This window comes from Neomonachus schauinslandi, chromosome 7, assembly GCF_002201575.2.
Source record: "Neomonachus schauinslandi chromosome 7, ASM220157v2, whole genome shotgun sequence".
NCBI classification, from domain to species: Eukaryota; Metazoa; Chordata; class Mammalia; order Carnivora; family Phocidae; genus Neomonachus; species Neomonachus schauinslandi.
The window spans coordinates 53,642,360-53,665,789 of NC_058409.1; the positions used below are offsets into that span (position 1 = coordinate 53,642,360).

The 23,430-nt window shown below is 39.8% G+C and overlaps 1 protein-coding gene across 1 annotated transcript in view; it reads right to left on the bottom strand.

The window, feature by feature from the left end:
• Positions 1-10,826: 10,826 nt before the first annotated feature.
• The window catches only part of ANKRD31 (ankyrin repeat domain 31), a 140,637-nt gene continuing 128,033 nt past the window's right edge, over positions 10,827-23,430 (bottom strand). Inside the window, 3 exon segments of the mRNA XM_044916663.1 lie at positions 10,827-10,972; positions 15,816-15,884; positions 19,715-19,817. Of these exon segments, the coding sequence (XP_044772598.1) occupies positions 10,827-10,972; positions 15,816-15,884; positions 19,715-19,817 (318 nt within the window).

The window sequence follows — 23,430 nt, forward strand, 5'->3', positions numbered from 1 at the left end:
GACATTCTAAGCAATTTATGCGGACTCTTTCAATCCTCACAGAGTTAGGAGGGAGGTGCCATTTCTCTTCTGATTTTATAAATGAGGAGAGGAAGCAAGTAACGCGTAGTAACTTGCCAGTAAATGGAATAACCAGAACTCAGCCCCAGGTGCTCTGTCCCAAGTATCCATGCTGTGAACAACAGAGGGGACTGAGTCCTCCAGCCTGGAATTCAAGTGGTCCACCAGCCCACATCAGCCCCAGCTCACACCACGGGAGCTTCCAATGATCTCAAGCAAGGGGTGCTGTGCAATCCACACTCACATAGGTTGATTCTATTATTTTGATTATATCCTATCATAAGTAGTTATCTCTTCATTCACTTGCTCCCCTGTCTCCAACTCCCAGATCAACCTTTTTGTCATAAAGCAAACTGTTTCTAATGAAGGGACCTTGAAAATGCCTTTAACATCAAGTTTGTAAACATTATTTTGGATTGTTCTGTATTCAGACCATACCAGATCTTTCCCTGCCCTCTGCATTCACTGCCTTCAATGACTCCGTTCCCTTAAAACAGTGCCTCAGCTCTTTTGAAAGCCGACTGTCCAAGGCTGGATGGTGGCCCCAGAAGGTCTCTCCTACACTCTATAGCATGCTCAGCATTCCTGGATTAGTTTCCTAGGGCTGCTGTAACAAATGACCACGAACTGGGTGACTTAAAACAGCAGAAATGTATTCTTTCACAATTCTGGAGCTAGAAGCCTGAGATTAAGGTGTTGGCAGGGCTGTGCTCCCTCTGAAAGCTCGAGGGAAGAATCCTTCTCTGCTTCTTCCTAGCTTCAGGTGGTTGCTGGCACTCCTTGGCATTCCTTGGCCTACAGAAGTATCACTCCAGCCTCTGCTTCCTTCACTGCATTAGGCTTCTTTGTTTGGGTCTTCTCTGTGTCCAGATTTCTCTCTTCTTTAAGGATACCAGACATTGGATTTAGGGCCATCTTAATCCAGTAATGACCTCATCTTAACTCCATTACATCTGCAAAGACTCTATTTCCAAATAAGGTCATGTTCACAGCTTCTGGGTGGACATGAATTTTGCGGGGATGCTGTTCAACCCAGTACCATCCCTAAAAGTCATTGTTAGTGAAAATGTTTGCCTGAGCTAAGGATGCAAAGAGGTATAAATCACAGGCCCTCCCCTCAAAGTAAGACACTGTACTTACAGACATACTCTCTATACCCAGAACGTAGATAACCAGCAAGACAGGAGATGCTAAGAGCCAACTGACTGGGGCCAAATGACAATCCATGGGCCAAATGACAGCCATGCCCAGGAATTCAGCCAAGGGGACACAGTCACTGAGAACACCACTAAAGGACTTTAAGCAGAGGGTAATCTAAGCACGTCCTTGAAGGAAAGCAAAGATAAATCAGGAGGGCTTATCAAAAGCATAGCCCTTAAGTGGGTATGTGTGCCGGGCAGAATCTTACTTCTGAAATTTCATTGCAGACATGAGAGACTGAACGGTTGTGAACACCTACCAAATGGAGTATAAGAACATGGTGAATTACTTTGGCTATAATAATAGTATGTTGTAATGCCATAGCAATGAGCATGCTTTAAAGTGCTCTTTCCTTTCATTCATTTCACTTGGTCTTCATGACAATCCTGAGTGTCATCAGAGAAAAGGACATCAGATCTTACAACTAAGGGTTCTGGGGCTCAACGGGGGCAAGTAATTTGCCTGAGTCAAACAGCAAATCAGTTGTAGAATTGGTATGAAACACACTGGCCTCAATAGTCCTTGTTCGGGAATTTCCTTACCAAATGATGTTCCCCCCTGGGTGAGCCTTCCAGTACTGGTTGTGCTGTTCTTGGCTCAAGGAAAGCATTTGAAGAACACGGTGATCCTGCAAGAAATGAAAAGCCTTGGGGCGCCTGGGTGGCTCAGTTGGTTAAGCGACTGCCCTCGGCTCAGGTCATGATCCTGGAGTCCCGGGATCGAGTCCCGCATTGGGCTCCCTGTTCAGCAGGGAGTCTGCTTCTCCCTCTCACCCTCCCCCCTCTCATGCTCTCTCTATCTCATTCTCTCTCTCAAATAAATAAATAAAATCTTTAAAAAAAAAAAAAAGAAATGAAAAGCCTTCCTCAAAGCCATGTGAATTCCAAATTGGAACTGTGATAAACCTTCCCCAGACATCTGAATTGGTTTCACTAAAACTTCTGAGGATTTTTCTCTGTATTAAAGCATCTCTTTTGGCCTCCAGAGGCATAATAGGATACAATGGCCTTCTGAAAAACTCAGCTGATTATCTTATGGAAATAAGGGTTGAATGGAACTTGAGGGCACACAGAGACATCAGTGAGAAGTTGAGAAGTTGATTACAAAAGACCATAAATTACATCACAAAATGATAAGCTGGCAAAAACTGATAATCACAACTCAGTGTCTGATCTCATCAGTGTGGAGTCATGCACAGAGGACCAGATCTTGGCATGCTTTAAAGACTTTCTAATAAGAATCTGTAACTGTGGCTAGCAGCTGGAAGCAAGCAGAAAGTCTAGCCTTGGGCTGAGTATCTGATGATTGAATGTGTTTTCTTGGATTTTCCTTTACTTAGTAAGCAGGTAACTTACTGCAACCTCTGCTGGTTGTCTTTAAACGTATATTTAAGGATGAAATGCTTTTGAGTCTAGTGTGATTCATGGAGTTCTTGCTTGTGCAAAGTGCTACACTGGTTGCTATAGGAAAATACAAAAATATAAAAGACAGTCCCTGACCTTGAAGAAAATCCCATCTAATTCAGAAGATTAAAAATGGTATAAGTGGGGCTGCAATGGAATTCTTTAGCAATTTCTTATCACTCAGTTGTCTGTTCAGATGCAACTTCTCAAAACCAGGCCTTCACTTGCCACCTTTTTTAAAATAATGGCCTGCCGTAACTTCATATCACCTTCTAGCCCTTTATCTCGCTCCAGGGCCTTTATACATTGATCGCTATCTGAAATGAAGTTTTTGCTTGTTTACTCTGCTCCTAGACATAGTATCTACAAGGACATGGAATTCTCTTGTTTTTTGCTGTATTCCTAGCAACTAAAACAATGTTGGGCATATATTAGGTGCTCATTAAATATTTTTCAAACAAATAAAGTACATATTAATTAACTGAAAATGGGCCAAGATAACTTGAATTAATGTAGTGTTTCTCATAAGTGCCTGATAAGACTTCTATGGACATTTTGATTCAGGAAGCCTGGAGTGGGGCCCAGGAATCTGTATTCTTAAGAAACATCCCAACTGATTGTTTTAAAGAGGTAGTTGGGGAAACACGGGATTAATGCAATGATTGATGGTGGCCATTGGGAGAAAAAAGTGAAGCGACAAGATCCGTTTCCAGAGATCAGTGGCTGCTCACTGGAATCATCTGGGAGAGATGAAAAAATTCCTGGCAGCATAGACAATACTCCAGATCAACGAAATTAGAATCTCTGGGGGTGGGGCCTAGATTTGGGCCAGGTCTTAACATTCACCGGGTGATTCTAACGCATAGCCAAGGCTGAAAAGCCCCTGGGATCTGCAGAAATATTTTGTAAGTACTCCAAGTATACTACTAGGTTGTGCTCCTGTTGCTTCCAGCTTCTTATGTCCCACAGCTGGAATCCTTGATCTCCTAGTCTAGAAGAAACATGTGCAGAAACTTACACAATAACCCCATTTGGGGAGAACTCTAGTAACTTTTTGCTGTTGTAAAAAAAAGAATGTTATTTAAAGCAACAACTGAATATAACCTCTTGTACTTCATGGCCAGAGCAGAAAACACCTACAATATATTGAAGGTGAGGAAGCCAAGGCCCCCTGGGCAGAGCCTAGGTAGTTAATAGAGAGCAAAAACGCTATGCTTATAACAAAATGGGAGAATGCATAGGAGAATCCTGAGTTTCTCTTGGATGCCTAGAGAAAGATGACAGGTGGCCCAGGAAAGAGGGAGAAGGAGAAGATATGGGAAGAGTCTAGAGCAGTGGTTCTCAGTCCGACTGCATATTAAAGTCACGTAGGGAGCTTAAGAACTTACTGATCCCCAGACTTGTTCTCAAAGATTCTACTTTAATAAGCATAGGGGTGTAGTGTGTATGTGTGTGTGTGTGTGAGATGCAGCAAGGTTGTTCTCAGAGGTTTACAGAGGGGAGCCTGGGCAAGTTACCCATCATAGCAACAACAGCTATCATTTATTGAGCGATCACTCTGTGCCAGCCACAGTGGCCAATGCCTGCTTTACACAGCATACCTCATTTAATCCTCACAGACATCTGAGGAGGGAGGTACATTGCTAGCTCCCTTTACAGACATGGAAGCCTGGGTGGGTGGGTGGGGGGGTCACAAGTTTCTATAACTAGAGAGTGGTAGAGCCAGGATGTTGGCCCACCGCCTGCCCTCATGTCCACTGTCTTGTACTGCTTCAACCAAGACAGGGTTTGACGAGAACATCACCAGGAAGAAACTCCCTGTGGCAGAGGTCATGTCCAGTCATTAAGTTTTGTGCTGTCCTGTGCTGTAACTCCTTCCCCTTTACCAGGCTTCAGAGAAGAGTTGGGGTGGGTGGGCCTTTGGGGAAAGGACCGGCTGGGGTGAGATTAGTGTGAGGCAGAGGGACGTGGGAGGTGGTGAGGGCTCTAGTGGCTGAGAGAAATGTCCAAGGACCAAGCTGACCAGTAGGTGACGGCGTTTCATGGAAATGCAGCAGAGTGGGGAACATAAGTCCCTTCTTGGGAAAATGTAGAGAAACAGGAGCAGAGGGACATAAAACGGGGTGGTAGTGGACTCTGCCCTTATGTTGACTGCAGGGTTCAAGTCATTCCATTGGTTCCAAAGGAAAGGGACGTCCGCAATTCGAGAGAGTTAGGGGCTCTCTGGGCTCGCAGGACTACACATAAAATAATTTGTGGCACAGAGCTGGGTTCTTCCAAATTTGACTGTCTACTCTTTTATTTATCCTGTACATACATACACCTATACATATACATATTTTGACTAAGAATCAAAATTTTCTTAAACCTCTCCATATCCACCACCAGCATTTTTCTTTCTTGGGCCATTTGTACACAAAGAAAGATAATTTTTGTTTTGCTCTGTCTAATCATTTCATGACAGTTAATGTGTAGGCAAAATGAACAGAGAACAAAAACGCTGAGGTGCAGATGTTGGGTGATTGGTGAGGCTCACCCACCAGCTGGGTAACTTGCCTCACCACTTCCTTACCTCCATCTTTGAAGGACATAACCCAACTTCATATCTCAGCCAAACTGCCAGACATTAAGGTGTCTTGTGAAAATCTAAAACCAGAAATGTTAACTGCTTTTACTTTTAGAAATACCACTATTTACATTACAGCTTCAAATGTTTGCACCTGCTGTTCCTACTTTAAAGTCCCTGGCAAAGTAGCCTAAATGAAAGAATATGAAGTTACAAATATGCCCAAGGAATTTAAGGTTGACCATGCAGTCTGTACTCAGGGTTTGAATTAAGATTGAGGCAAGCTGATCTGACATGGCCTCAAATTCTGTTCCTCTTATTTAGGTGGTAAAAGAATTAGGGACACGAGAACCTTATGATTGAGTTCAAGCAGAAGCTTACTATATTTCTTGGCTTTAACCTGTTTAAGAATGGTATGTCTCTGAGGGGGGTGGGAGGCTGGGTTAGCCTGGTGATGGGTATTAAAGAGGGCACATTTTGCATGGAGCACTGGGTGTTATACGCAAACAATGAATCATGGAACACTACATCAAAAAACTAATGATGTAATGTGTGGTGATTAACATAACATAATAAAAAAAAATGAAAAAAAAATTCCACTCCTGCCCAAAGAAAGAAAAAAAAAAAAAAAAGAATGGTATGTCTCTGGTTTCCTTCTGTAAAATAGGCTTCAACATAAATGAGCTGAGGACAAATAGGAGAGGGAGTCCAAAGAAACACACATGGAGGGTATGTGCTGTTACCCCTCAAAGTACTGAGAATCCAAAGGGACTTAAAGTCCAGGACTTTGGGGCACATGCATTCATTTAAAAACAACAAGATAGTTCCCCATGAAAATTGAGTTTGGGCAATATCTCAGATGAATTAGCTTTACTCATTCTTTATACCTGGAACGCCCTAGGTTGAAAAAGAGAGAGCCTAAAAGCAGATACCAATGTGTTCATATCACAACTCATCCAGTAAGACTTCTGCCTTCCATTTTCCACCTCTGTCTGGCCTGACCCCTACCTGTCATTCACCGAAGTGAGCAAACACTGACCCTCAGAGTGTGTAGGTGGAAGAAGTCAATAGTCACCATTGCTCAGAATGATGTCAACACTCTTTTCATCATTTAACATATATATCCAGGCAGAAACTTTTGGCTGAGAGAGAGGAAATATATGATGCCTGATAGCATGAGTTCTGAAGCCAGATGACCAGGTTTGAATCACGGCTTTACCACTTGGTAGCTGTGTGACTTTGAGCCAAGTTACTTCATGCTATACCTCTGTTTCCTCATGCATAAAATGCAAGTAGTATCTCCTACCTCATAGGGTGTGGTGAGGATTAAATGAGTTAATACATTGAAAGTGCTTGTAACAGTGACTGCTTAGTGCTCAATAAATCTTGCTCTTAGTCCCTCCCCTCACATGTTTATTTGTTTCTGTTTCTGTTTGTTTGTTTTTTTTTTACTGGCAGAGTGTGGAATCTGTACAGCTAGCTGAGTACTCTCCTGCACATGGACATATACTTACTCCTCTCAGCCAGTCAAGTTAACCCCACTTCCCTGGCCAGTGACTGATGTACAAATGGGCAGATGGTACAATTCTAGCCAATGAGACACAATGTCCTGGGGTGGTGGTGGTGTTCAGAAAAGATGTGCATTGGAAGCAAGTATTTCTTTTCTTCTTCTAATGACGCTGTTTCTACATGTCCATCTGCCTGCAACAGTGGAGCCATCTTGGCACCGTGGAGGGAACTAGAAGAGGAAAGCAACAGTGATAATGTTGAGTTGAAGAATTAACCAACCCTGAAGTTTCTACGTCTGGACTCCTTACAGGAAATAATAAGTTTTCCTTATTGCTTAAGCCATTTTGAGTAGGGTTTTCTGTTATTGTGCCCGAAACATCCTAACTGGTAGATATTTCTTAAGCATCTAGTATGTTTGAGATATTTTATAGGAAATAAAGTATAAAACTCTAAACCTGATCTTGCTAAGTTTTCCAGCTACTTGGGGGAGAAAAGCTATGAAAACTAATAATACTAAGCTATAAATATTAAGTGCTTGGATCGGGGTGGTCTGAGACCGCACTACATGAGGTCCTATATGAGGAGAGGGCTCAAAGAATAAAGAACACATCAATGGACAGGAGAGGGAACATTCTAGGTAGCATAAGCAAATGTATGGGAGAGTTAGAGATTGTATTAACTTGCTCGGAGTGCCATAAAGGAATACCTGAAACTGGGTGGCTTAAACAACAGAAAGTTATTTCTCATAGTCCTAGAGCATAGATCTCCAAGATCAAGGAGTTGGCAGCGTGGGTTTTATTCTGAGCTCTCCATCCTTGGTGTGCAGATGGCTGCCTTCTCACTGTGTCCTCACATGGTCTTTTTGTGCACGTGCATCCGTGGTATTCCTTTATGTGTCCAAATTTCTTCATATAAGGACAATAGATTATATTGGGATTTACCTTACTGGCCTTATTTTAACTTAACCACCTCTTTATTTTTATTTATTTATTTTTAAAAAATATTTTATTTATTTGACAGAGAGAGAGATAGCAAGAGAGGGAACACAAGCAGGGGGAGTGGGAGAGGGGGAAGCAGGCTTCCCACTGAGCAAGGAGCCCGATGTGGGACTCGATGCCAGGACCCTAGGATCATCACCTGAGCCGAAGGCCAACGCTTAATGACTGAGCCACCCAGGTGCCCCTTAACCACCTCTTTAAAGGTCCTATTTCCAAATACAGTCACATTCTAAGGTCTCAGGGGTTAGGACTTCAACATATTAATTTTGAGGGAATACAATTCGGACTCTAACAGGGAAGAGGAAAGAATGACTTGCTCTTAAGAGTGAGTCAAAGGTTAGAGATTATTGGGAGATGAAGCTGAAAGGTTATGTTAGGACCAGAGAATCATGGGCCTTTAATGTTGGGCCTACATTTTACTCTTGCAGCAGCAGGGAAGGAAAAGAGATCTTTAAGAATAATTTGGCATAGCATGCCATAGGTTTTATAAAGCAAAAGTAAAGAACTGGGTTGAAATGGAGCAGGATTCCTGTTGCATACAGTCTAGACAAGCACTGATAAATGACTGAACTCAGGGAGGTAAGTTGAAGGGAACCAAATGAAAGAGAAATTGAGGAGAAAAGGACAAGATGTATGCTTGGACATTCTCAGCAATTGGGCCTGTGGAAGTCTGTGCCATAATAATTCAACTTTATGAACACAAGTATTTTTATCCTAGTAAGATTGTGAGGCCTGGGACATTGTGGTTCCAGCTTTCTAACACTTAGGACTACCTGTATGAAAGGAATAGGCTTCCTTGTTGGGTATGGAGTATCCCAGAGGTGTTCAAGAAGTTAATGTTATAGAAAGGCAGGAGATTGGATTATTAGCTATTATTGGAGGTCCCTTATATGGCGTAGGGCCAGAAGCTTGGGGGTTTCAACCCAGAAAAGACAAAACATCTAGCAACCATCCAAAATGTTGTCTTCTCTCAGGGATGATATGGTGTAACATAGCTTTCTGGACTCCAACCCTGGTTGGAGTAGACCCTTTTATTGTTTAGTTTGGGCAACACTCAGCATGCCTCAAGGGCACTGGGTGTTATGTTATTTACCAGTTGGTATATACATTTTTTTTAATGGGCTTAGGAAATTAACTTTAAGAATTTGATCATTAACATGAAAAGTCAGATCTTTAAGTTCTTATACTATAAACTTAGAATATATGACTTTTGTAAATTATAATAACTAAGCAAAGTACCTTTTTAAGTTATTCTTTAAAAAATACTTTTTAAGTTTCAAAAGAAATATGTGTTATTTTTCTTAAGTTGAAAGTACACTCCAAAAGTATCCTTCCACCCTTCCCAGTCCAACTCCCTTAGGGCCAGACATGGCAAATGTTTTTCTTGGTGGCATTCCAGACCTTTTACTCAACATACCTCTACCCCCACCCCACACACATGTTCATATATACAAGTACACATTTCATGACTCATCAAGTATATATAGCATACATGATATAAATACATGCATATTTATATGGCTATATATATTATACACACACTCAAAAGCACATTTTTTTATTTAACACAATCAGGACTTGTATTTTTTTAAAAAAGATTTTATTTATTTGAGAGAGAGAAAGCATGAGCAGGGGCAAGAGGGAGAAGTGTGGGGCTCGATCTCAGGGTCCTGGGATCATGACCTGAGCTCAAGGCAGATGCTTAACCAACTGAGCCACCTAGGCGCCCCAATCAGGACTTGTATTAACCACCGTTTAACAATGTGCATTTTTTTCATTTATATATACAACTTCCCATGTTAGTACATATATTCGCAAATGAGTCATGTTTTAAATATCTCCTTAAATAAAAGCCAAATAGACCACCTCATGTACATTATTCAAGAATTAGAAAAAGAGTGTAGTCTAAGAAAATGATGGCATAATAAACTTGTCAGTTCTCAAATATTACAACATGTAGGGGCATTCTAACCTAAATATTTTCAATGGACTCTCACAAGAAGAAAAAATGATCTAAGCCGTCTTTACACTTTTATTAATATGAAACCTTTCCAGGTGCTTTTCAGATAATTAAAACTTTTAATTGAATAGTAAGAACACACACATATTATCAACCTCAAAAGTTGCCAAAGAGCACATGTAGTTAAAAATCTCCCTTTCCAGCTCTCTAGCCCCATGATTTTTCTACCCACAGGAAACCGTTAACCAGTTTCCTATATATTCCAAAGATATTTAAGATTCTGTACATTTACAATAAGAAAACATAAAAAAATATATCTCCCAAAGTCTAGCACTTGTAAGAGTAATTTTTACCACAGCTCGACTTCTCTCCCCAATTAAGAAAGGATGGACTCAAGCCACAAAGTCAAAAAGCTTCTCTGGGAGCTTGGTATGATGACAAGTAAAGAATAAGATGGCAATCAAAGGAGGAAGGCAGACCCTTGAGAAAACTAAGTTTCTTTTATAAAAATCTTTCTTAAAAAAAAGAAAATCTTCATGATGATAATGTAGCAAAAGTCAAAGGTTAAGTATCCTATTTAAAATAAGCCCCCTAATCAACATTTGATTCATTTTTGTTGTTCTATGACTTACCACAGTTACAGTTTTATGCTAACTTTTATGAAATTTAAAATAAACCTCTTCGACAATTTTTTATTTTGGTTACAAGATAAATTCTAAAGTATATGGGTGAAGGTACTGGGGCATTAAATTCTTGTTTTAAGTAGATTCACTTTATCTGGGCCTTCTACGGACCAATTATCACTCTTTTTATCCTTACTTCCCTTAAGGAACAACTGTAATTTATACAAAGGTTGAGGTATTGGTTGAAATATTAGTTTTACATTTATTTTAGTAAAATCAAAGCCAGAGAATCAACATGTTTTAATTCAAAAATGCCTTTATTTCAATGGCAAAAAGGTATTAATCTTACTACAATAATTTGAGTTATATTTTTTCTTACACCATAAACACATTTTAAGTAGCAACTCATGAAGTGTGTGTTACAATAGGCCCTCCAGCCCATATAAGATATGAATGTGGGTTAATAACATGAACACATGTATAATAAATTATTACAAAAATAAGGTTTTAGAATGTTAGCTCTTCACATTCCACATAGAACTTCCAATGCTGATCCATTATATGGCATGGGAGAAATTCTTGATCGCTGATTAATAGTACTTCATTTATTTGTAGATAATGTGGGATGCTTTGCATTGACTCTCTGGAAGTTCCTGTTTGAAGACGTGCCAACAAATTAAAAACTGTCTTTACAAAATAATATATAAATTTACTTATTACAAATCTTAGACCCTAGTCAAGTCTATGAGCACAAAATGAGATTTTGGACCAGTCATAATTCACTCCATTTTCTTTTTCTTTTTTTAAAAGATTTTATTTACTTATTTGTCAGAGAGAGAATACACAAGCAGGGAGAGTGGCAGGTAGAGGGAGAAGCAGGCTCCCCGCTGAGCTGGGAGCCCCTCTGCAGGGCTTGATCCCAGGACCCTGGGATCATGAACTGAGCAGAAGGCAGGCACTTAACTGACTGAGCCACCCAGGCGTCCCGTCTCACTCTATTTCTATACCCAAGATAAAGCTGTAAATCAGCATTGGCTTATCTTGGGAAAAAGAAGCCTGTTTGCAGTCTAAAACACCACGGGAAGAAAAGGATGACTGAAGCTTCTGAAGGTAGTTGTACAAACTCCTCTGTGCTTCAATTTCCAGTAAGCTGAGAATAAAGCAGTTATGAAGGTTAGATGGGAAGTTGGTGTGAAATGATTGGCGACTGGTTAACATATAGCAAACATTCAATAAATATGAGCTGCTACTATTATCATTATTTCTTATGAAAATAGTATTAGGTTGGAAGATGGATAATCAATTTTCTAGGCCACACAAACTTGTGTGATCTCAAGCAAGTTACATGGCTTCTCGCGCCCAGTAGAACTAGGAAAATAGCCATATAAGTGAATGTTTGGCTCTTCTTGCTGCTCCTCATCCCCAACAAGCACTGCACAGCTAAAGAACTATTCTGCTCATGCAAGAAGTAGGGAGAAATACATCTTTCTCAAGTAATATCACCAAATGTTAGATATTCTGCATAAGTCTCCTTGAAGCGAACTGCGAGATTGATTACTAGGCAAAGTAACAGGCTCATGCAACTATTCATGTTATCTAGTTGCCTAAATTAGCACTTCAAAATGACAAGCTAACTAGTTAGGTTAAAAATAATTTTAACTTTCACTTTTCTTTTTCCTCTATTTTAAAAAATTTCCCTTAATAGATCAAAAGCAAAAATAATCAGATTATTTTAACTGATACTTCACTTCTGAAACATCACTAACCTATGAACTCTTTTTTATTTATTTATTTATTTATATTTTTAAAAGATTTTATTTATTTATTTGACAGAGACAGACACAGCGAGAGAGGGAGCACAAGCAGGGGGAGTAGAAGAGGGAGAAGCAGGCTTCCCGCAGAGCAGGGAGCCCGATGCGGGGCTCGATCCCAGAACCCTGAGATCATGACCTGAGCTGAGGGCAGATGCTTAACGACTGAGCCACCCAGGCGCCCCTGAACTCTTTTCATTCAACCCATTTTACCTCTCTGGCTCTGTTCCATCATCTGTAAAACAGGTCCAAGACCAAGATCATATATAAATTTCACTTCTAACACTAAAATTACTGAACTCAGACTTTCAGAACTTATTCTCACAAACTAAGCATTCTACATTTCATTAGGATTACAGAATGAAACTTTGCTTACTCTAGTTATAAATGGAAACAAACCTATTTATGCACACATTCTCATTCCGAAAAAAAGTATAATTTCAATCAAAGGGAAAATGATTGGGAATTATTTTAATAGATTGTAAAAATACATCTGCTGTAGTTACACTGGGGAAAAAATTCAATTATGGCTATTTAAATACAAAGTTCAATGCTGTTTTAAAATAAAAGGATTCTAAAGGATAAATATGGTGGTAGAGTATTAGGTGATTTGATATTTAAAACTAAATTAAGAGTTTGAGACAGATTTACATTGATAAGATCAAAAGCCATCTGTGAAAACTGTACTGGAATGAAGAAATAGACTTGGACATTCTAATTTTAAAACTATGTAAGCCCTCTTTCTTTGTGGGAAAATAAATTTAATAGGTGGTTTCTTAAGCTGAATTGGGTCTGAGATGCTTAATTTTATATGTAAAGTATTCGTGTTTCTTCTGCCTTTGTGGTACAGACATGAACGCTGGAGTTTTACTAATAAGAAGCTCCTCACTGGCCTAATGTATGGACAGTGGTCTGGCGGGGGGCCTGGCACAGGGCAGGTGCTCAACAGAAAATTAGTTTTCTTCTCTTTCCTCCCCTATCAGTAGATGTATCCTCCATTTTATGAATTAGGTCAAAGTTAATCATGATACCATGATGAAAAAAATTATGATTGAAGTAATGAAAAACAATCAAGAATTGTAAACAGGAGCTGAAATAAACACCTTCTGTTCTGTTATCAGGCACCCATCTCCCTTAGGTGTTTAAGTTCGAAGAAGTTCTTAACCACATAAAACAGAAGCACCTATGAGTGTTTGTGCTCTATTACACATACTTTTACAGAGCAATGACGCACAGTAACAGCACCAACATGAAGAAAACTCTTTCTCTAAAGTCATTTATTTGCAACATATTATCAGTAGGTCAAGGACAGCTTTTATTAAAAACAAAAAAGAGTCTATTTTTTTTAAGATTTTATTTATTTATTTATTTATTTTTAAAGATTTTATTTATTTATTTGAGAGAGAGAGAATGAGAGAGAGCACATGAGAGGGGGGAGGGTCAGAGGGAGAAGGAGACTCCCCGCCGAGCAGGGAGCCCGATGCGGGACTCGATCCCGGGACTCCAGGATGATGACCTGAGCCGAAGGCAGTCGCTTAACCAACTGAGCCACCCAGGCGCCCCCATGTTCTATTTTCAAATGAAGAAATAATGTTAGGTCCCCTTGAAAGAAAATGACATAATTAGCATCCATTAAATGATGGCTTGGGAAAAGAAAGATTTCAGGAGATAATTTTTTTTTTTCCTTAGATGAATACATTTGGCATAACATGCTTTGACTGTCCTAATACTATGGTGACAGGTGACATAGATTATATATAAAATTGGCTTTTCAGGTAAATAATGAAATGTTATCTACCTTAACAGATTCTTTTTTTTATTTTTTTTTATTTTTTAAAGATTTTATTTATTTATTTGACAGAGAGAGACACAGCGAGAGAGGGAACACAAGCAGGCGGAGCGGGAGAGGGAGAAGCAGGCTCCCCCCTGAGCAGGGAGACCGATGTGGGGCTCGATCCCAGGACCCTGGGATCATGACCTGAGCTGAAGGCAGACGCTTAACGACTGAGCCACCCAGGTGCCCCAACAGATTCTTTTTAAAGAACTGTGGAAAAGGTTGATATATCTGTACACAGTGATCACAAATTATGTAGAAGTTTGGGAATGTTCATTTTTTTCCCCTTCCAATTTATTCTGAAATATCTGAAATATCTTGCAAGATTCCCTCAATAACACAGAAGAGAGACTACAGCCAGGTAGGCAGAGAGAAGAGAGGCTTGGGAGGAAGTTGTGAAATTTCAAGGGAAAATGCACCATAGATTCACTCCATTTTACAGCTTCTAAGGACTTTAGGGATAGATACTCCAGGATTTCATCAACAGAATTTCATTTTTTAAAGGCTGGTATGTGTATGTTTAAAATCTTTAATTAGAAATAACATATGCTTTCAAATGTATTAATACACCATATTCTAATACTAGAGTCCACCAATACATTAGTCTGAGTTACCAGTTTAACTAGTTTTTATGCGGGACTAGGAATAAAGTTCTTCCATCATCTCTGACTCATTGAAGAAAATCTTAAAATGGCAAGATTAAAAACTTTTATAACTGGGGCGCCTGGTGGCTCAGTTGTTAAGCGTCTGCCTTCAGCTCAGGTCATGATCCCAGGGTCCTGGGATCAAACCCTACATCGGGCTCCCTGCTCAGCCGGAAGCCTGCTTCTCTCTCTCCTACTCCCCCTGCTTGTGTTCCCTCTCTTGCTGTCAAAAAATAAATAAAATCTTTAAAACAAAACAAAACAAAACTTTCATAACTTATCTTCATGACTCAGGATTTTCTTGATACCAGGATTCCAAAATGATATGTAGAAATAAACTGGATATTGAGTTTGCTATTTGTCCCGTGAAGTGTTGATACCATCTGATTAAAGAAGTTTAGGAAATGTTGGTTACCAAAGCTGAACAGATTTATGATTTCTCATAAAGAGGGGGAGGAGGAAGTGGGGGGAGGTAGAGGAATATAGTTGTTTTTAAAATATATGTTTGAGAAAATGTGAAGGGCCATCACCCTTATATCTCATATTTAGAAGCAGAAAGTTCAAATAAAGGAGATAATATTAACTAACCAAAATCCCATTGACTACTGTTGCATTCTTCACAACAAACTCCATTCATTACAGCCTGTGAGATCTAGGCATGTCTACTTATTAGGACAGTCAATCACAGGTAAATCCAGTTTTAAATTAGCAGTCCTTGGGACCATATTCATGCTTCCATCCATTCGTTATTTATTTGATGAACATTACTTAATAAACATTTACTGGGAAGCTACTGTGCCAGTCCCTGGGGAATGTAATAGGGAGCAAGAGTTCAGAAAAGTCACTCTAAACTCAAAGATCTTCTCTGTCAGGGGGTGAAGATTAGGTAACCAGCAATTATATATAATATAAACTGCTATGTGTAAGATTTGCCTATCTATTTGGACAACAGTATGTAAGAATCTATATAGTTCCTACAGAGAACAAACTGATGGTTACCAGAGGGGAGAGGGGTAGGGGATGGGTTAAATAGGTGATGGGAATTAAGGAGTGCACTTGTCATGATGAACACAGAGTGATGTATAGAAATGATGAATCACTAAATTCTATACCTGAAACTAATATTACACTGTATGCTAACTAACTGGGATTTAAATAAAAACTTTTTAAAAAAGTAAATGAAATTGAAGAATTGCTCTCTTTTTACCATGTCCAAATTTCATTTTGTTCCAATATCTATTTGGTTCCTGTACTGGGTCATCTAAACAAGGCATATCTGAAAATGAAAGGGAGTGCTACTAATAATTTGGCTGGATTGAGGACTGCTGTGGTCCAGCTGGGAAGCATGGTCACTCTAGTTTTGGGAAATGTAATGTAAATAGCTCTTCCTAGTTCCCCTATTCCCAAAAAACACTATTTTGCAGGGTGATCATTAAAAAGTGTTAGAGAGGGGCGCCTGGGTGGCTCAGTCAGTTAAGCGACCTTCGGCTCAGGTCATGATCTCAGGGTCCCGGGATCGAACCTCACATCAGCTCCCTGCTCGGCAGGAAGCCTGCTTCTCCCTCTCCCTCTGCCTGCCACACTGCCTGCCTGCCTCACTCTCTCTTGAGTTGATAAATAAAATCTTTAAAAAAAAGTGTTGTTTGTCCTTTAGACTTTGTGCACTCTACAGTGTTCAGTTCCATGATTTTCATGACCACATTTTGATATGCAAAAGAATGAAAAATAATCTCTCTTGAATAGTTTGCTTGTTATAGAGTTTACATTTTTCTAACTTACCAGGTCTTTGGATTTCTGTCAGGTACTATAAAACCACATATAAAGGAATCATAAATCAAACAGGTTCAAGTAAAACTCCAACAGCAGCCTACAGAATGCCAGCAGGTAGGGGGTCCCTGAGTGGCTAAGTAGGTTAAGTGTCCTACTCTTGGTTTCGGCTCAAGTCACGATCTCAGGGTTCTGGGATGGAGCTCTGTGCTCAGCCGGGAGTCTGCCTGAGATTCTCTCCCTCTGCCCCCCTCCTTGCTCATGCTCTCTAATAAAATAAATAAAATCTTAAAAAAAAGAAAAGAAAAAGAAAAAAGGAATGCCAAGAGGGACCTGCAGATTTCTAGGTCCAGATTAAGGGAGCAAGAAGCTGGCTGGCCTATGGGCCCTCCATAGTTCTTATATTAGCGTTAACAATTTCTGACATCTCTAAAGAAAAGAAAATTCAGTATTTCTGGAAAGAAATTAGTAACAAGAAACTTGTTTATATTGCAGGCAACAGAAGCAGCAGTTCAGAACCCATTTTTTATTTCATGCTCACTTAGCAGGGGCACTATGAGCCCTCTTGAGGAAGGAGAAGCATGGCGAGGGTTGGAAATGCCTGCTCAGAACTAGAAAATCTGAGGAGCAGATAACCTTTGTTATACAAGGAAGATCCTGTATTTCTGCTCTCTTGAAGTTAGAAACTAGGGGGATGAAGGTTTTGCTTGGCTTTCCTTTGTGTGTGTGTGTGTGTGTGTGTGTGTGAGAGAGAGAGAGAGAGACAGAGAGAGAGAGAGAAGGAGGGAGGGAGGCAGGCAATGTGTGCAAGCATGATAGTGGGTGTGCTTTGGGATCAAGGTGAAGGGCTGAATATAAGAGTTTTCAAATTATTATCTGCTTAAGAAATCAGATACTACTTACTAGTCATTCAAAGTCTATAGTCAGGCTGCATAAGAATCATTTTTAAAAATTCAGGTTCCTGGGCCCCACTCCAAGTTTTGATTAGGTAGATCTGCAGTGAGGGTTAGGAACCAAAGACCATGAATTACTACAAGAACTCCTTCCAATTTAACCCTTTAACTTCTTCATAATTTCTGTTTTACCTGACCTGTTTTCCCAAAGTGATGAAAAGCACTTTTGAGGCTATCTTCAGAAAACTGGGGAAAATGCATCCTATTCCAAAGCCAGTTTTTGAGACAAAGAAGGACCCTAAGAGGTTACAGTGGATCAGGTATACAGTTAGGAGAGGGGCTTTCCTGAGAGCCTTGACCATCTGCTCACTTGCCCTGTGGTCTCAGATCCCAGAAATGTTGAAATCGTCCTTTAGAGGAAGCATTCACTTGAAACAACAAAAGATTAAAGAAATCTGAAAAATGTTGGATTTTCTTTACCTTTTGAAGAAGGCCAGCTGGAACCTTCCAAAATTATTCCTATTTAGTGTGCAGCCACAAACAGTACTGATGGGCTGATGAAAAAATTAGCATTTGCTGAGAAGGCAGTGAAATGCCGGCTTCTCACCCTTTGGTCAAGGCGACTTCCTTGAAAGTGCTTTAAAGTAGATTGATGGAATCCAGATCCAGCCATTTTGTCTCTATTGCAATATGGCGGCTCATCCACAAATAACCCCTCCCCCCACCCTCCCAAAAAAGCAAAACCGATGGCTATACCGAATTCCCTGTTTCTTGGATTGAACTGATCCTTCTTTAAAATGCTTATTGAATTTGTTGGCCAATTGAATTAAAAGAGTTAAAAGAGAAAAAAAATAAAGTTAGGAGAGGGAAGTAGTGAATTATTAAGGTTTGTTGTAGGAAGAAATGGCCCTCGGGAGCCCCTGGTTAGAGGCTTAGTGATAGTAATCCCTGTTTGGTTCTTGACTCTGGTTACCACAGAATTATCATCTTCTGTATTGTATCTCCTTTCTGCCTATACTGTCCCCAGCTGGGCCGAGGCAGGGGCACTAGGGGAAAAAGAGGGGGTGCTGCAGCAGAGGAGGGTTAACACAACCTCAGTTATGTTTGTTCTACAGCAATGTGTGCTGCCTCTACCCAGATCGTTTCAAAATCTGCTGCTAATTGGTGAAGACTACATTCTCTTCAGTTTTCTCAGGTTAAAGTTTATTCCATCAGATAAAGCACATTAGTTTACACTAACAAGCAAAGATTTATTTTAGTACTTGCTTTTAGAAAACTAACCAAATCATGCCTGCAGGAAGCAAAAAATACCATTTTTCCTTTCTGTATGACACTTTAAAAAATCTACTCAAGGTAAGTATAGCATAGGTTCAGAGAAAGGAACTGTGAGGGAAGGTGTCATTTAAAAATTCTCCTAGAATCAACTGTGGTTAAAAATGCAGTGTTGTAAACAAACAAACAGAAAATGACAAGTGTTGGTCAGGATGTGGGGAAACTGGAGCCCCTTGTACATTGCTGGTACGATGTAAAATGATTCAGTTGCTGTGGAAAACAATTTGGATGTTCCTCAAAAAGTTCAACATATAATTACTATATGATACAGCAACTCCACTCCTAGGTATCTATCCAAAAGAACTAAAAATAGGTACAAATATATATATACACATGCTCGCAGCAGCACTATACCCAATAGCCAAAAGTGAAACTGAATATCCATCCAGGCAGGATCCTTGAAAGCATTATGTTAAGTGAAAGATGCCAGACACAAGAATTATATGATTCCATTTATGTGATACATTCAGGATAGGCAAATCCATAAAGACAAAAGTAGATTGGGGGAATTAGAAAAGGCAGGGACTGTTGAATGGGTGTGGAGTTTCTTTCTGGGTAATGGAAGTTGTTTTAGAACTACACAAAGGTGGCTGTTGCACAACATTGTGAATGTACTAAATATCATGCTAAGCGAAACAAGTCAATGAGAGAAAGACCAATACCATATGATTTCACTCATATGTGGAATTTTAGAAACAAAATGGATGAACATTCGGGAAGGGGAGAAAGAGAGAGAAACAAATCATGAGAGACTCTTAACTATAGAGAACAAACTGACGGTTGATGGAGGGAGGTGGGTGGGGGATGGGGCTAGATGGGTGGTGGGTATTAAGGAGGGCACGAGTTATGATGAGCACTGGGTGTTGTATGTAAGTGATGAACCATGAACTCTATTCCTGAAACGAATATTGAACTGCATGTCAACTAACTAGAATTTAAATAAAAACAAAGAAAAAATGCTACTGAATTGTTCACTTTAAACCAGTTATTTTAAAGTTCTGTGAATGAAAAAAAAACCACCAAAAAAAAAAAAAAAAAAAAAAAAAGCAATGCTATCTCAGTAGCTTTGGGTGTTTTCCTCATGGCTAAGAAATGGGTGTTGGTCTGAACATACCTGGAAGACAAGGTTGATGTTGCTGAGGCATCACGGATGGCTCTGTGGGTATGGGTACTTCCTCAGAAACATACTTTAAAAGCTCCTTCCCCAGATACGTCACCTGCACATAATCAAGCACAGAATTTTAAAATTCTGCATTTCAAAAGAAGCAAATACATCTGTCTCTTGCAAGTTTTAACTTCAGCCAAATCTGGCCTGCCACCTTTTTTTACAAGTAAAGTTTTATTAGAACACAAAAATATCCATTCATTTACTTCATATCAATGGATGCTTTTGTGCTATAACACGATTGAATATTCACGACAAAGACCATATGCCCACGAGGCCTGAAATGTTTATCATTTGACCCTTTAGAGAAAATATTTGTTGAACCTTGTTGTTTATCATTAATTCTCTCATCCATTCACTTATTAAACAACCATTAAACCAGCATCCACTACTTTATAACATTAAAAAATTAATGTTGTACTAAGAAAATTAAGCCATAGAGTAATAGTACTTTTCAAGAAATCAGACATTGAACTGATTAATAATATTTCAGTCTATGCTTTCAAATTTTTTTGGCTTTTTCTGGTTTGTGAACTTAGCTATTGTTTATCAGCCCCAAAGGTCAGCTCTTAGAAATACCTACACACAAACAGGCTGGGCTGAGGCTGACTGGCAAACACTTGCCAGAGGGTCTTTGGGTTCTCCACTCCTAGTTCTAGGGCAGCCTTTGTGTTCTAATTAGTTAGAACTAGGAACCAGAAGCTAGGTTCACTGTGGTTAAACTATCCAGTCTCCACTCGAACATCCCTTCCTCCAGGATGCTTTCCTAACTTCTAAGCTCAAGCAATAATCAGTCCTTTTCTCTCCCACTCCCACTCCCCCTGCTTGTGTTCCCTCTCTCGCTGTGTCTCTCTCTGTCAAATAAATAAATAAATAAATAAATAAATAAACAAATAAATAAGAGTAAACAGTCATCACATTTGCATATAACTCAAACTTTGAATCCTCAACTAAATCTTGAATCCAAATCTAGCTCATATGCCTGCTCTGACAGAGGCATGTTGGAAGAGCTGTAGGCGAGGTTCTTAGGGTCTTAGACTGAATAGCTGCCAGCAATCTTGACAAATTCACCACTCAAAACACATTTTGGTATGGGTGATAGGATGCCACCTTCCCCCAGATGAGAACAGTAACAAAGCTGGAGTTAAGGTAAGGTACGTTCTGTGAGGATATCTGTAGGTTGTCTTCTTACTTTTCTAAAGTATTTTTTTTTTTAGATTTTATTTATTTGAGAGAGAGAGACAGAGAGAATGAGAGAGAGCGCATGAGAGGGGGGGAGGGTCAGAGGGAGAAGCAGACTCCCTGCCAAGCAGGGAGCCTGATGTGGGACTCGATCCCGGGACTCCAGGATCGTGACCTGAGCTGAAGGCAGTCGCTTAACCAACTGAGCCACCCAGGCGCCCTCTTACTTTTCTAAATGGTAGAACTGCAGGAAGTGCTTCATCCTAAGGTGACTCATGCCTTCCCTGAAGCTCGTAGGCAGAAGGTCCATTATCCTCAGAAATCAGTTTATGCTGACTCCCTAATACCATACTTAGGGAAGAAATGGCACGTGTGGGGGCACCTGGGTGGCTCAGCCATTAAGCGTCTGCCTTCGGCTCAGGTCGTGATCCCAGGGTCCTGGGATCGAGCCCCGCATTGGGCTCCCTGCTCTGCGGGAGGCCTGCTTCTCCCTCTCCCACTCCCCCTGCTTGTGTTCCCTCTCTCGCTATCTCTCTCTCTGTTAAATAAATAAATAACATCTTAAAAAAAAAAAAAAAGAAATGGCACGTGTACATATGTGTGTGTGTACGTGTGTGTGTGTGTGTTTGGGGTGGATGGATGATTCAGTTAGCCACTATTCTGGAAATGTAGTTAATCAGCCAAGTGAAATTATTAATTAACTTTATTTTGGTAAGGTCTCTGAAGAAATAAAGTTTAATATCAATTGTCATTAATTGCAGTAACAAATGTTTCTCTATACCTTATGTTCTAACATGCATCAATAAAAAATATAAAATATAACCCGTTTATTTATTTTTTTTAAACATTTATTTATTTATTTGTCAGAATGAGAGAGAGGGAGAGAAAGAGAGCACAAGCAGGGGGATCAGCAGGCAAAGGGAGAAGCAGGCTCCCTGCTGAGCAAGGAGCCCGATGTGGGACTTGATCCCAGGACCCTGGGATCATGACCTGAGCCAAAGGCAGATGCCCAACCGACTGAGCCACCCAGGCATCCCTATAACCCACCTTTAAATATTAAAGAGGTGTCCAAGAATTTATTTCTCTGCTGGGGCTCCATTTTATTTGAAACTATCAGTCCATTTTTCCTATGTCTTCAGGAAACCATTTGTTGGTACTGACTAAAGGGAATCTGTTCATGGATGATCAAATGACTGTTTTAATTCCATTTCAAGTTTTATGAAGCAAGTCTTAACAAATTTGCACTACCCCAAGAGGAAGAAAGAGGAAAGGATAATTGTCTTTGATCTCAGGGGGTGGGATGGGGGGGAGGAAGGCAAAGAAGCAAAAGAAAACTGTCGGTTTTCTTTTAGAATCACTGTAACACAAAAACACATTTTGGCTAAAAAGTAAAATAATTCTCAAATATTTGAGAAGGTAGTATCAAAGTGTAATAACTGCCACAAAAGAGCTGATCCTGGGAAAATCATTATGGAAGTGAAGTTCATCTTCATACCACCTACCTCCTCTCAATCCCCATCCTAGAGCCTCCCCCTCTCTACTTCTCCCAGGCACTCTATGCAGATCCAGGCAAGAGAAGGGCAGTATGCCTTTCATACTATTTCTGTTTTCAGGATTCACACCTCTTGGATATTTGTATTTTAAAAGGGCCCACATCTCAATGTGATACACTACATTAATGATAGAAAGGACAAGAACCATATGATCCTCTCAACAGATGCAGAAAAAGCATTTGACAAAGTACAGCATCCTTTCTTGATTAAAACTTCACAGTGTAGGGATAGAGATAGAGATCATAAAAGCCATATATGAAAAGCCCACAGTGAATATCATTCTGAGAGTTTTTCCCCTAAGGTCAGGAGTATGACAGGGATGTGATCATCCATCCACCCCAAATGGGGATGTCTACTATCACCAATGCTGTTCAACATAGTACTATAAGTCCTAGCCTCAGCAATCAGACAACAAAAAGAAATAAAAGGCATCCAAGTTGGCAAAGAAGTCAAACTCTCACTCTTTGCAGATGACATGATACTTTATGCGAAAACCCAAAGACCCCACCCCAAAATTTCTAGAACTCATACAGGAATTCAGCAATGTGGCAGGATACAAAATCAATGCACAGAAATCAGCTGTATTTCTATACACTGACAATGATACAGAAGAAAGAGAAATTAAGGAATCAACCCCGTTTATAATTGACCCAAAAGCCATAAGTTACCTAGGAATAAACCTAACCAAAGAGGAAACGGGTCTGTACTCTCAAAACTATAGAACACTCATGAAAGAAATTGAGGAAGACACAAAGAAATGGATAAATGTTCCAGGCTCATGGATTGGAAAAACAAATACTGTTAAAATGTCTATGCTACCTAGACAATGCAATCCTTACCAAAATACCATCAACTTTTTTCACAGAGCTGGAACAAACAATCCTAAAATTTGTATGGAACCAGAAAAGACCCCTAATAGCCAAAGGAGTG